General features: G+C 41.4%; 1 protein-coding gene across 1 annotated transcript in view; it reads left to right on the forward strand.

Annotated features, from left to right (window-relative positions):
- LOC105391091 (kinesin-like protein KIF19) overlaps positions 1-15,375 on the forward strand; it is a 34,579-nt gene that overhangs the window by 9,516 nt on the left and 9,688 nt on the right. Inside the window, exons 5-7 of the mRNA XM_048626649.1 lie at positions 12,258-12,499; positions 13,433-13,606; positions 13,902-14,067. Coding sequence (XP_048482606.1) covers positions 12,258-12,499; positions 13,433-13,606; positions 13,902-14,067 — 582 coding nt within the window. The remainder of the gene's footprint in view (positions 1-12,257; positions 12,500-13,432; positions 13,607-13,901; positions 14,068-15,375) is intronic.

The raw sequence follows: 15,375 nt of genomic DNA on the forward strand, positions 1-15,375 counted from the left end.
CGACGATGGTTGCTTTGCCGAAGAAATCGTTCGCCGATTGAAAGATTCGTCAAAAGCACTGTTCGACGATGGTTGCTTTGCCGAAGAAATCATTCGCCGATAGAGAGATTCGTCGAAAGCACTGTTCGACGATGGTTGCTTTGACGAATAAATCATTCGCCGATAGAGAGTGTATAGAACAAGAAATAAAAGAATTTGCTTTCTTCAAGTAATCTTGCTGTTTATTTCTATTTAGAATTATTCCAATTTTACAGATTTTCTTGACCCGACAATCGGTTAAGGCGTTTAAAATGTGAGTGAGTGATCTATTGAATGAACTAATTAGTGAATGTAATATGCGAGCGAATGAACTAAAAGCAATGAATGAAATTGGCGTAGACATAAGTCCCGGGCGTTTAAAACTATAAGTTTTCAACAGTCTGTAGTGTCTTCAGGTGTGGGAAGCAAACATATCTTATTTAATGCTCTGCACACGATTCCCCTTGAAGTTGCAACATCGGCTACCCGTGGTATGCCGTCTGATCCGGGAAACAGTTTTTCGATTCTCCCAAGTCTCCAAGTATGGTGGTGAGTCATCCTTCAGTAAGACTAAGTCATTCAGTTGCAGATCCTTGCATTTGACACGCCATTTGGTTCTTTGTTGGAGTTCACAGATGTATTCTTTGGTCCATCGCTGCCAGAAATGTTGCTTATATTGTTCGAGCCGCTCGTATCTGTCCAGGCGGTTGGTGTTGTGTTCCAGCAGGCACGGTGCGGGAAGCGACGTGAAGGGCCTGCCGATGAGAAAGTGAGCGGGACTGAGGGGGAATAGTCGTCAGGAGAGGGGCTTAAGGGGCAAAGAGGTCGACTATTTAGAAATATTATGTATGTAGACTGCCTGAAACCATTTTTATTTCAGGAAAAAAGCTTATATTATGATTTCTGCGCCTGTCTGAAACCGGGTGAACATTGTGAGATGTGTTTAGTATTGCATGGTGGAGAGAACACCAACTGTAAGCTACTAATGAGTACCTATCTCAGCAGATCATAATCTGAATCTATAAATTATGCATAGATTTTTAGGCAGTAGGTATTCTAAATGGAAAATTATAAGTGCATTTGTACCTATAACATTATAGCTTGGACATAACTCAATTTGTCATTCCGGACTTACCAAAAAGTTGAGGTAGATAGATACCCTATCTAGGTAGGTATTTATACACATGGATACACACAGTAGTTACCTTTTCGAAAGCAACACTTATAATGATTATACTTACCTTAAATATTCCAATAAAAATATTAACCCTTTTGGTTCGATTCCTAACGAAAATAGTAAACAATTCTTTGCGGCGGCAATTGATTATTTCGTTAAACGAACCATCCGCATAGGTATTGGGTAAGCGTAAGCAAAAAGAGCAAGATTACTTTATAACTTGGATATTTATTGCAAAACGATAGTCACATATATTATACACCGTGACCGCGCACCGTTAGGCAGGCAAACAGAAAGAGAGAGACGTTAGGTGCATATAGAGCAAGTATAGAAATAGAAATTACTTTTCTTAAATACTACACAATTTTCTTTTCTTTTCAATGTTCTTTTGGCCAACCTTTCTATCGGTGAATGATTTATTCGTCAAAGCAACCATCGTCGAACAGTGCTTTCGACGAATCTCTCTATCGGCGAATGATTTCTTCGGCAAAGCAACCATCTGCGAACAGTGCTTTCGACGAATCTTTCAATCGGCGAACGATTTCTTCGGCAAAGCAACCATCGTCGAACAGTGCTTTCGACGAACCGTGCTATCGGAGAAGGATTTTTTCGATGAACAAACCGTCGACGAACAGTGATTTCGACGAACCGTGCTATCGGAGAAGAGTAATTCGGAAAACGATTCGGAGCTCACCACACGCCGCTACGCAGAAAAACCGCACAATACAACCTTGACACTAGACACATCATCTATCAAGCGCTTTGTCCTGAAGCTTTCCTGAAAAACGGTCTGTAAATACAACGCTTTTGAATTATATTGACTCACCGCGCGATGTTTCATTATCGTTCGTAGTAAATAGTTGCCGAGGCCATTTCATTTTCCGGCTGATAAATTATTTGTAATTTTATCTAAGGTCATGGGTTAGGTGTGGAAGAAAGGTATTAAGGATTGTGTAAATAGTTATACCTAGAACTAAACCATAGGTAAAAATTATAACGATTTGGGTAACTCAATAACTTTTTTATTTTTTCGAAGCGGTCGTAAATCTCTTTTGTGGTGGCAATTCTTAAGTGTTCGTTCTCGGCCACCTATAGCTTGCTTGATTAGAAATGGCTAATTGCTGTGTGGCCGAAAATGGTAATGGCCAAAAATGCCTCGCCCTCTATTACAATGACGCTCACACAAAAAACACAGCAGGCAAGCATAAAGGAAAACCATTCCGAAAGTGAAACCATTCCGACGTATCGACTGTATATTTTTATATCCAAGAGACGTCCGGTGGCACCCTGGGCAATGAAACCCTGGTTACACCTACCGAGTAGAGTGGCGAGACAGAATCCTCGGCCGAGCACACGTTAAATTTATAGTAGTAGTGGAAAAAGATTCTGACTTTCTGAGCCGTTCACCACGGTGAGGAACTATAGTGCGCTATAATAGTGTTTGTCACCAACACGCTAAAAAGAAGTTATCATTTTGGTATGTGTTGGCTCGTAGATACTCCAACGCCGCTTCTAAAGTCCAAGTTGTTTACCTGCAGTGAAGTTACATTCGAAAAACACCCTTAGTTTTTATGCTAATCCTATTCTAACCTTGACCAGCAAAATGTTTTACCGCCTTCCGAATGTTAAGTAACCGCTGAGCTACGTCAAACTACTTAATAGGCTCGAATTACTTATGAAAAAGTGAAACTATTCACATAAGAATTAGCCGGGGTTCGTGTTAGTGGTTGGATAAAAAAGCAATTGCTTTTAAACTTTCTCAGGCACTAACATAAATATTTTACGTTGATATTTTAAATACGTACTTTATGAGTAGGTATGTTGTTAGTAGTTATTACTGTACATGCATGCTTTAAATTAATATAATAAAATAAAAATTTTGGACCAAGTTAATCCTTAAACAAACGCTAGACTAGCTTGCTCTAGTGTTGGCCACCGTTTGACACGCTAACGAGGAAAAAAAAGCAAATCTAAATAACCCCGAACCTTAGACAAGTCTCCCAACTTATACCGAGCTTAATGGCGCTGCTAGGTATCTCGACTTGTTATTTTTCATAAATCGATTATTAATAATGCCCTTCGAGCCCTACTGTTATAAATGTACAAACCCCGAAACTGTCCAAAGGACAAGGACCCACGTGGAATCGTGTTCAATCAATATTGACACTTATCACCTTGATTGAGGGTGCAAGGCTTGGTTGCCCCGGCCTTACCCCCAGGCAGTGAGACCCCAAGGTCAGTGTCGGCTGCGTGATTGACGCCGGGCACCCATTAAGCCATCAAGCCTTCCCCCACTGGCATGGTGGTCCAAGATTTTCGATGGCAGCGATGTTGGACAACCGTTCTTGAACTGTATGAGTTTGCTACCAAATTGGAATAAGGATTCTCTTTTTAATATAGCTCGGATGTAAAAAAAAATACGTTATAGACGTGTTTTGATGTTTTTAAAATTTCATAGGCAATTCTTAAAAAGTAATAAGTATAACTTAAACCAAGGTCTCAACTTCCTATCTATATCTATGTAATGTAGCAGCTCCGCAGGAGCTGGTCTGGATCACCGGGGAGCGACCCCTGGGCGAATCGACCTGCCTGGCCTCCCCCGAGAGTAGGGGTTGGGTGCTATATTGTAATGTGATACTTACCCTTGTGACTAACGTCCCTAGTGCTTAGGGCTGGTACCTACCTAATAACTCTCAATTAATATGTACCGGGAAGCGGTCTTAGACTAGCTCAGCTTGGCGCCGGCCTCTGAAGGAGTGCCTGGTCGCCTGGGGGATCTACAATGACCGTGAAGCGGTCCTAACTATCCTGATCTTGTTCCTGAGGCCCCTGGAGGGAAATAACCTCGGTAGGTGTACGGGGTGAGAATTAATAATGCCGATTAATTAGTGTAACACAATTCAGGCGGCACTGGACCCGCTTTATTTACAACCAGGTTAACTTATATATCTAGGGTACTTACAGCTTATGTACTTAATATTAACCCGCTACACAAATGCACAAATACTTATCGCGGTTATTGATATTTATATTGGTCGGGCCCTGAAGGGGCCTACGCGGACGCTCCTATCTTAATAAAGGGGAAGGAATACAGGGTACAGGAGGTCGGGCGAATACCGGTGGTACGTGTGGATTTGTTCCAGGATTTGTGGAGTGTATTTGTGTTGATAAGAACGTGTGGCTGAGGGCCGGTGTGTGTTCAGCGATTGTATAGTTCGGTACACGGCCGCTTTAAACTAGGCGACCCAGGCGTCCGTGTATTCCGGGGAACCTCGATCCGCTAGTAGGCGACCCACAGCGTAGGGAGGACGGTGTAGTGAGAATAGTGTGCGTGAATAGATACTTAGATAGATATAGGTGCGGGGAGGAATCTTGGGAACGGACTGATCACTCGCCGGAGCAGGAGGTGACGAATGGTGGTCGGACGGCCGGCTCGCGGTTATTTATAGGCGGGTCGCCCCGCGCCCCTTGTATTCTCCGGAGTCGTCTGTGTGGTGCCCCACCTCGTCTCGCGGGCGCTCTTGTGGCTTCGGTATGTGGGTAGGTGCAGTGGATGGTTTGGTAACGGCTCGTTACATTCTCCCCCCTCAGCAGGAGAATTTTTACCTGGTAAAAATTCACAGGTTATATAGACAAACACAAAAAATAATAAAGAGGAAGGTGCATGTACTGGTGCATTTGTTTACAACAGGTTCCTACTCTATCATCTGGATTCAGGATATATTTTATTTACTTAGATATTTATTTCTGGTTAAATTTACAAATTGTAATATTATTAAGATTGTTAAAAAAAAAAGATTACAGGTAAATAGACAATGCAATACATGAGCACTTCATCCTTGCTTGGTGCAGGTAAATCAGGACATTCGGTTTCATGTATATTCGGGATTCTTTTTTGCATAAAAGATGTGAATATTGTGCTTTTACAAGAGCCTGAGCAAGGATAAAATGCGTGGTTAGTTTTACTTACATTGTAGGCTATGTATAACTTATTGTGGATTGATATACATTTTCCTGGTAATTACATTAGGTATACGGTTTCAGCTTTTCGGTTTTAGATTATTTACATTGCAAATAACATAAAATTTATACGGCGTGTGCCCTTGCGCTGAAATTTACTCGGTCGGTTTGACACTTGACAACTAAAATTCTAACCTGTGTACGTTCACAGAGTAACGCATTGGGCTGCGTTCAAAAATATAACAATCTTTATTCTAAGCTTGAGCAAAATTTTTACTTGTGACTTGGATGGAAAAAGGTGGATGTTATACGTTTACGTGTCTGTGTGTCTATTATTTACTTATATTATATTATACTACGGACGGACGGTGTACAATGTGTGCATTTGCGTTTACATTTTTACCTATTTCTATATTTTTAATATAGATTGCGGTTTTTCGGTTGTATATCTATAATTAAATTATAAATTATACATAATAAGATTTATACGGTACGGTACGGAATGACTAGGTCATAAATATACAAATGTTTTAACTTTTTACGGCTATTTATCTTCAATCTTCATTATGTTGATGATTGAGGGTAGGTTTGGAATAATCGGTTCGTTCAGCATCGCATGAGTACCGCGGCTAGGCACATCTGGCGATGGGTGATGACGTCGTCGGTAGGTTATTCCTGCTTCGGTTCGGTGGAATTTGGTTGCGGCGAGTTTGATGACGATGATTTTAGTCGTTCTTTATACTTTTTCATATGATGAAGAACATCTTTGTACATCCCGGGCCAGTAATATGTTTCGGCAATACTTCGTAGGATTTTTCCCGTGGTTAGGTAGCCTGTTGTTGTCGGTTCATTAAGGTGTTGTTCGATAATCAACCTTCTTTTCAATGTCGGAACGCATAATTTCCACTGCGATTGTGCATTGATCTTGACCCCGTACCTCGGATTTACAATTCGTTTATGGAGTGAGCCGTTTTTGATTGTGAATGTTGGGTCATTTTCAGGTGATTTTCGGTTTTCGGTCATTTTTCTCTCGAACCATTCTTTTCGTTCCTGGATTGAAGCTGTGTCGGGATATCTTGGTGGATGTAGTTGGTTAGGTTTTTTCTTTTGCTTACGGGATTTTGATTTTCTTGGGCCGTTTATTATATTATTGTCTGGTGGCGTTGATTCTGGTGCGACGATTTCGGTGACTTTCAGTGTATTTTCAGTGTTGTTGTCCCAGGTTATTGTTGCTCCTGCCTTTCTTAGGAGGTCTATGCCTATGATAACTAGGTTTGGCGGTGAGTAAGCTGGTAGTACGAAGAGTTCGTGTGTTACTTTTCTCTGCCGTATCTCGATTTCTGGGTCTATTCGGAGCTTCACGTCCATGACTCTGCCATCTGCAACGGTCACTCGCATTCCTGTGACTTTTTCTGTGTCGGCGTTTGTCGAGTTCTCTTCGTAAATGTTTCTACTGATGTAAGATCTGGTGGAGCCTGTATCAATCAACGCTCGGTATGTCATGTTCCCTATTTTTACGTTTTCGAAGATTCGGTATTCTGGTTGGGTTTCTTCGGCGGTTATGTTCGTGTCTCCGAACTTGGTTTCTCTTCTGCAGCAGTTGCGCGTTAGTCTCCCGAGGACTCCGCATTGGCTACAGAACAGTACTTGCCTGCCCCGGCATTCCTTGTGTGAGTGGCCTGCTTTGCCGCAATTCCAACAGCATGTGGTCTTGTCGTATTTTTCGTGAATTTTACGCGGTTCTGGTGACGTTTCTGGATGACTTTTCGGTGTCTGGCGGTGTCGGTCTGGTCGGTGGTTCCACTGTTGAGATGAGGATTCTTCTGTGATCTGCTCGTACTCGGCTGCCTGTCTTATTAATTCCCCGAGGCTGGTGAAGTCTTGCTTCTTGATGTAGTACTTGTAGTTTGCGTTCATGTTTTCGTAGACTCTTTCTTCTTTTTCGGTTTTGGTCATTTTTCCGTACCTTCTCATCAGGGTTTGTATGTCGGTCAGGTAGTTGACGAAAGATTCACGGTGGTGTTGTTTTCGTGCGATGATCATCTCGAGCAGGTTTTTCTCGTATCCCGCCGGGTAGAAGAATAGTTTGAAGTCTTTCAGGAAGTCTTCCCACTTTTCCCAGCTGTCTGAGTTATTTCTGTACCACAATAGCGGTTTACCTCTTAGTACTTTAGGTAGTACCTGGAGTAATCGGTCCTGCGGGACGTCACCTGATGACGTCAGTTCATCCAAACGCTCGATGAACTCAACCGGGTCGCATGCGGTGTCGAACGATATATTCCATTCCCTCACGATGGATGACAGGTTCAGCTGGCTCGCGGTTCTGGTCTGGTTTTCGGATGTCATCTCGAAGGTCTCCTCCTCTTCTTCTCTGATGTGGTCGGACAGCTGCTTCCTAAGCTTGTCAACGGTTAAATTTACGGTCGGTAGCTTCCTTTCCCTACTATCCCTTATTAATTCCTCTTTACTAAGGTTATAAATCCAAGAAGTTGGCATTTGATGCTGTATATTTACCTACTATAAAACGGGGCCAGTTTGTAATCGGTTACGTGAATTTAAATAAAAATGACCAACAAAAATTTACGTGCTCTTTACTTTTGAATTGTGATTTTTGTTAAACGGGGTCGGTCGGTCGGTTGTCGGTCTATTTTTAGAACAATTACGGGTAGATAGTTAAGTTGAACGGTTAGTCGGTCGGTTGGTTATTTCAAGTGATTTACGATTTATTACGGGGGGCTAAATAATATTTAATATTGATGAGAATTAGTGGATTTTACGTTGGGCGCCAAATGTAATGTAGCAGCTCCGCAGGAGCTGGTCTGGATCACCGGGGAGCGACCCCTGGGCGAATCGACCTGCCTGGCCTCCCCCGAGAGTAGGGGTTGGGTGCTATATTGTAATGTGATACTTACCCTTGTGACTAACGTCCCTAGTGCTTAGGGCTGGTACCTACCTAATAACTCTCAATTAATATGTACCGGGAAGCGGTCTTAGACTAGCTCAGCTTGGCGCCGGCCTCTGAAGGAGTGCCTGGTCGCCTGGGGGATCTACAATGACCGTGAAGCGGTCCTAACTATCCTGATCTTGATCCTGAGGCCCCTGGAGGGAAATAACCTCGGTAGGTGTACGGGGTGAGAATTAATAATGCCGATTAATTAGTGTAACACAATTCAGGCGGCACTGGACCCGCTTTATTTACAACCAGGTTAACTTATATATCTAGGGTACTTACAGCTTATGTACTTAATATTAACCCGCTACACAAATGCACAAATACTTATCGCGGTTATTGATATTTATATTGGTCGGGCCCTGAAGGGGCCTACGCGGACGCTCCTATCTTAATAAAGGGGAAGGAATACAGGGTACAGGAGGTCGGGCGAATACCGGTGGTACGTGTGGATTTGTTCCAGGATTTGTGGAGTGTATTTGTGTTGATAAGAACGTGTGGCTGAGGGCCGGTGTGTGTTCAGCGATTGTATAGTTCGGTACACGGCCGCTTTAAACTAGGCGACCCAGGCGTCCGTGTATTCCGGGGAACCTCGATCCGCTAGTAGGCGACCCACAGCGTAGGGAGGACGGTGTAGTGAGAATAGTGTGCGTGAATAGATACTTAGATAGATATAGGTGCGGGGAGGAATCTTGGGAACGGACTGATCACTCGCCGGAGCAGGAGGTGACGAATGGTGGTCGGACGGCCGGCTCGCGGTTATTTATAGGCGGGTCGCCCCGCGCCCCTTGTATTCTCCGGAGTCGTCTGTGTGGTGCCCCACCTCGTCTCGCGGGCGCTCTTGTGGCTTCGGTATGTGGGTAGGTGCAGTGGATGGTTTGGTAACGGCTCGTTACATCTATAATATCTTCCTTTCATGAAAATACGTTCAGTAGTCATTATACTTACTTGAAAGATTAAACTCAAACTCAAAAATTTTTATTCATCGTAAAAATATAAAATTTTCTGATGAACGTCAATTTTTACAAACTACTCTCCGTTCGGATAAGGGGGGCTCTTTCTGTCTAAGGAGAAGAACGGAGGCAAGAAACTCCTGAGCCATCTTTTCAAAAAAAGACTTTATACATAATACTTAATACATAATAATATAGTTAGTATACAGTACTTATAAGCTTAATAATAATAATTATAATAATATGAGCAGAGCTAACTATTTATCACAGCCATGCATTAACGTCCTCTAAGTAATCATCAATTTTATAATAAGCTTTTTTAAAGAGTTTCTCTTTAATGTAACACTTAAACTTATTCTCTGGCATTTGAGTAACTTCTGTTGGAAGCTTATTATAAAATCTAATACAGTATCCTAAAAACGATTTATTAACTTTCGCTAGACGCATCGCTGGAAAAGCCAGCTTGTGCTTGTTCCTAGTATTAATGTCATGATTACTGCCAATTGTATCAAAAGTTGAAATATTCTTTCGTACATACATGAAATTGGAAAAAATGAACTGACATGGAACTGTAAGGATGTTAATTTCTTTAAATAGTTCTCTCAATGAATCCCTGGAACCAAGTTTGTATATAGAGCGGACGGCTCTTTTCTGTAATTATGAATAAGCTTTCCTTACTTTTTTATTTTATTAGAGTAGGATATTAAAATACTCGTATGTTACTTAGACCACCGAGCACTGATTTTCCGTCGTCATATTACCGCGAGCGTGCTTGGTTTTCGTGTTTCTCATTTATTTTCATTTACGAGCAACACTCGCAGTAAATGAGTGTCGCTCACGTGTCAACATCAACACGACCGCTGACTGACACTCATTTCTAACAAACACTTTTTTTTATTTTGATTCTCAGAAGTTGGTAGAGACCGACCACACAACACTGACTTTGCAACAAAAACAAGTGTAATAGATAGATTCAACATCAAGATGCTTTTTAGGACATAGGACGAGAGAAAGGGGGTGACTCAGTGCCCTCAGAGGGTTATCCTGAAGAACTTTCGTTCTAGTATTCTGGAAATTCGCGAAAATTAATATGCTCTTCATAGTTAAAAGTCGAGTGACCAACAAAGTTTCAGAAGCTACTTTTTTTCACGAATTTTCAAAGGTCGTAGTAAAAAAGTTGTTCAGAATGACCCCTAGGAGTTACTCTCTGTCGGCTTACTATACCAACCCTTTTTGCAACATGCTGAATTACTGATATTCTGAAAAGCTTAAAGATTCTTAAAAGTAACTGATGATCAACACTGAAACACTAAAAAATCACACAGGGACATAGCATACACACACGCATACAAAGGTGACCATTTTGTTACTCGATTTTAACAAAACGGCGAGTTTAGTAAAGCTTAGATGTTGCTGACGTCACGAAGGCTCTGAAGAAAAGCCATGAAATATTCAGGTTCACAATATGTCGACCTTTAAATGTAACACGATACCCACACGGCTATGCACGAAGCATCAATTAAATCTAATCGGACTACTTATAGTAAGCATAGAATAGTATTAATCTACCTGAATCAATGATCTATTATTACACTTTTTAAACGATTTTTTTTAATTTTCACGCGTTTGCGTTTTCCGTGACGCAATAAACTAGCTATTCAAATTATGTAGCTATTACTCCTCACACTCACACCTGGACATTTTATTGCCTTTACGAATCAATATTTTCAAATAGCGTATATAGTTATAGCAGATACTCATCAGAAAGCTCGTGTTAGATAAGGCTCCACGGGGGCGGGGTGGGCGCGACCTTGCAGCGATCTGATAACAACACAAGCACTTTATGGACTTTCCGGAACACACTTGGGGGTTTACGAGCACTGGCTATCTGTAGGTTACATTTGTTGTGTAGGTTATTTGTACAGGTTACTTACCAAAAGTTAAGGATTTTATGATGTGCTCCACATTTCATGAAAGTTTCAAATAAATACCTATGTAGAGTCGAGAGAAAGATATCCTACACTCGCGAGCAATGAAAAAAGTTTTACCCACGAAATGCCGACACCTAATGGCCATTACATAGGTACTTAAGTATAGTTTAAAATTTGAACACAATATTTAAGTTAAAAACTCGAGAATATTCCGATGTGCTTAATATTGCAAACGGTGTCATGATGCTAGCCTTTTCAGATTATAAGTAATTTTGGGTGCTATATCAATATCACTGGAGCTTTTTCATTGCTCGCGCCATTAAGGTGGCTTAGGTATTCGGTCCGGTGAAATCACCCGTTCTTAGCTACATTATATGTTTACACTCAAAGTGATTTAGATTTTATGTTTTGTTTAAAAGTACTTAAACTAAATAACGGCCTGATGCTTATTGCCTTCTTCATGCAAGACGATGACTAATCGAAGACGTCCTATCGTTACAAGGCTGTTAACCCCAGACAACACCATTCTGTAATTTTCATATCACGTACCAAGTAGCATTCATTTTCTATGCAATAGTTCAATGTCTTTTAAACAGTACAAGGAAGTAAAGGTGATCGTCCATTTCAGTTCTTAAATTTTTTACTCAAATTGTTGGACCAAAGTGGGTCAATAATTTCCATTTCCAGTGGACTGGAAGTGTCAACAACATGATTGTTCCGCAAACTGTATAACAGCAGTTAAATTAAACTGTGGGTGAAGTGTGGATCGGAAATGATCGAGGGTCAGTCGTTTCCTAAACTATTCATGGTAATTGGTAGCCGTCGACGGTGTCATTATATTGCTCAAAGACTCTCATTATTATTATATTGCCATTTTCTTTGATAACAATGATAGAATCAACAAGCTAAAGTTAAGCGGGTATTTGGTTATTCCTGCAGTGGGTATTTATTATAGAACATAGCTTCCGTCAAAGACTTAGGTAGGTATGTATTTAGATTTATTTAGGTTGGTACAGTCAGCTTCATACGTAGCTAAGTATACACTTTTATTTATAGGTACGTTGTGAAATTCACGAATCCTTAGTCCTTATGACAAGGTACAGCACATAAACTTAGGAAGCTGACCGTACCTAATATGGTATATATTGAAATATCTTAATTTAATCACTGAATTTGAAACAATTAGGACTTCGCCAATTTTACGTCCATGAAGTACACATTAGTACCTACCTACTTACACACCCTACTAACCCACCCCTCCCTTCCAGGTCAAAATGTCCTACCTGGAGATCTACAACGAGAACATCAAGGACCTGCTCAACCCCACCTCCGGGCACCTGGAGCTGCGCGACGAGGGCGGGTCATCAGCCCCGGTGGTAGCTGGGCTGAGTGAGGTGCGGGCGAGCAGCGCCGCGCATGTAGCTGAGCTGCTGGCCAGAGGGGACAGAGCGAGGACCGCCGAGCCCACGCATGCTAATGAGCATTCGAGTAGGGGACATACGCTGCTTAGGTAAGGCATCTATAGGCCGTTATGATTTTCTTTCTTCAACGGTAAGCGTAGTTAAGCGTCTTCCATGTAAAAATTTACTGTCTTTGCTTGTATCGGCTGGACAGTGGAGGGTGAGGGCATAATAGAAATGTACTTTGCTTGGGCTCTGCATAGGGATAGTTATCTATTAACGTAAGTAACTAAGTATATCTATTGTTACAATGTAATCGTTTAAAGTGTCCATTAATCATGATTACAAACTTATGTCTGTGTTCTTTTGTACTTACTTAGATATATTAGCATTTGTAGGATTGTAACCTTTAGAAATACTGTAGAATCTACTTAGATTCTATAAATTTTCTCGCTTCACGTGTAAACGTGATGTAGGAACTTGTATAACTATGCAGATAAATAATTAATAAAATATCAGTGGTGGGTGGCATCTATTTTGAAATAATAGGAATTTACTGAAATGAGAATTATCGATTCATAGCGCTTTTTCATTACCATCAAGGTTACTTCATGTTGTTTTTCGTGTGCGGTCCTAATGTGTAATTTGTTTTTCATTGCACTGCACGAAATGGTATATAAATGAAAACCATTATATATTCATTATTCATACCGGTAATTGCCTACTATGTAGACGGTAAAGCCCATAAGGGTACAAAAGAAATGTACCTACTATAATTATTATAATCCATTCACAACATGATGATGACTGTCGGATATCGTAAGAATTTGCTAAAAGCTCCACAACGGTCGATGGGACTGATAAACTTTGCCTTTTGCCTTCCTAATTATAAATTAATTTTATTATGCATGTAATTTCTGTGACGGATCCCGAGATAGAGCGCCTACATAACCTGGAGCCTAGATGGGCCAAGAGTATTAATCCACAATCAGGATATATCATTCGATTCTACTGTTTTTGAGCCAATCTATATCTGCCCACAGTGTGACAGTGCTCGGCCGCTCAGACAGCGGGCTGCGGCGCGGGCGCCTCTTCCTCATAGACCTGGCTGGGTCGGAGCGTGCAGGGCTGCGAGCGCGTCGCCTCGAGGGTGCCCATATTAACCGTTCCCTACTGGCCCTCGCTAACTGTATTATGGCACTGTCTGGCGGTGCGAGGTGAGTTGATCGCGTCGGGGTCACCAATTTGCCTTACAGAATTCAGGCAATAGGAAATTGTGAATTGATTGATTGTGCATCTATTGCGGTGCTGATCTTTGTATACTTACCCAAGATGCACGTGACCTACGTGCATCCACCATCGATAATCCTTAGTCGGATTCCTTGTCTTGGCAATGGAAACGTCAATGATAATGATAATATTCCAACCTATATTCCGAAACTCCAACCCGACGAATACACACCCACCAACAAATACATCCAACTTAAACACAAACCCCATCCTCACCCCCAGATACGTGAACTACCGAGACTCGAAGCTGACCCGTCTTCTTCGCGAGGTGCTCGGGGGCCGGTGCCGCACCGCCATGATCGCGCACGTGGCCCCCGGCGCCGGCCATAGAGAGACCACGAGGTCCACGCTGCATTATGCGCAGCGGGCTGCTTCTATTACTAACAGGGTGAGGGATCCTATTCTATTCTAAGAGGGGGCGAAGTTGCTATACTTCCGTGGCTCTATCGAGTGGAACCTTTGTAGGTACATAATTGGGTGGATTTCAACAAGTCCAAAAAAATCTTCATTTCCGTGGACTTTTTTATCTTAAGGTTTTTTATATTAGAAAAACGCTTTTATTAAAGTTTTTGTTAATGTTAGTGTTCTTACTAAATGGGTAGCAGATAAGTTAAAAACTGAATGAGATACGGATGATTAAAAATTTCGTGCCACGGCGATGAAACATGCGTTCACGGCAATGAAACAAGCGTCCACGGCAATGAAACAAAGGCCCACGGCAATGAAACAAACTTCCACGGAAATGAAAGAACTGTATACAATGCAAATGAAAGAATCAATCCACTGCAATTTTTTTAAAAGACTGTGTGGGAAACGCAAACTTAGACAGGTATGTATGGCAGAAATATTTGGAAAGATATTGGAACGAAAGAAAGAACGACAGTATGTATAAAAAAATAAGAATATAGTATGGGATTCTCTAAGTAGCATTGTGGGGTCCGTATTGCGACGTATAAAACAAAATGTTTCATTTCACACTAATAACGTTCACAACATATGATAAACCTTACCTATAACATCTATATTTTCATAAGGTATAGTATCCAATTCGTATACTGTTCATTTTATGTAAAATTCATAAAATATACTATAATATGACATAATCTGTGCTGAATTACACAACACCGACAAAACACCTAGCACCAAAATATAAAGATAGGTGCGGTTAGGTGCACATGTTGGTCAGCTAAGCGTCTCCCTAACATAGCGCCAATAATAATAACGCAGTCAAAACTCCTTGCACCAAAACCTAAACATAGAGCGTCTCCCCATGTAGCCCCGCTTCGCTTTTGATGAACATGTGCACTTAACCGCTCCTCCTCGCTTTTCTCGTCATCGCACCTATCTTTAGGTTGTGGTGCTAGAGGTTTTGATGGTGTTGTGTAATTTAACAGATTATGTAATATGAATATTTTATGAAATTTATGCTAAATCATAGTATATTTTAATTGGTATAATAATATGAAATGTACATGATATCATCATCAGCCTATAATCATCCAATGCTGGACATCAGGCCTCTCCCAAGGAGCGCCACAACACTCGGTCCTCGGTCTTCCGAATCCAGCCACTACCGGCTACCTGCCTAAGCTTGCATATTTTGACAGCTATGTTGGTAACCTTAGTCCTCTGACGTATAACCTTTTTTCTGATACCATCCATTAGATTAGAGAAACCCCAAGCATAGCTCTCTCCA

Source organism: Plutella xylostella, chromosome 17 (assembly GCF_932276165.1).
Source record: "Plutella xylostella chromosome 17, ilPluXylo3.1, whole genome shotgun sequence".
NCBI lineage: Eukaryota > Metazoa > Arthropoda > Insecta > Lepidoptera > Plutellidae > Plutella > Plutella xylostella.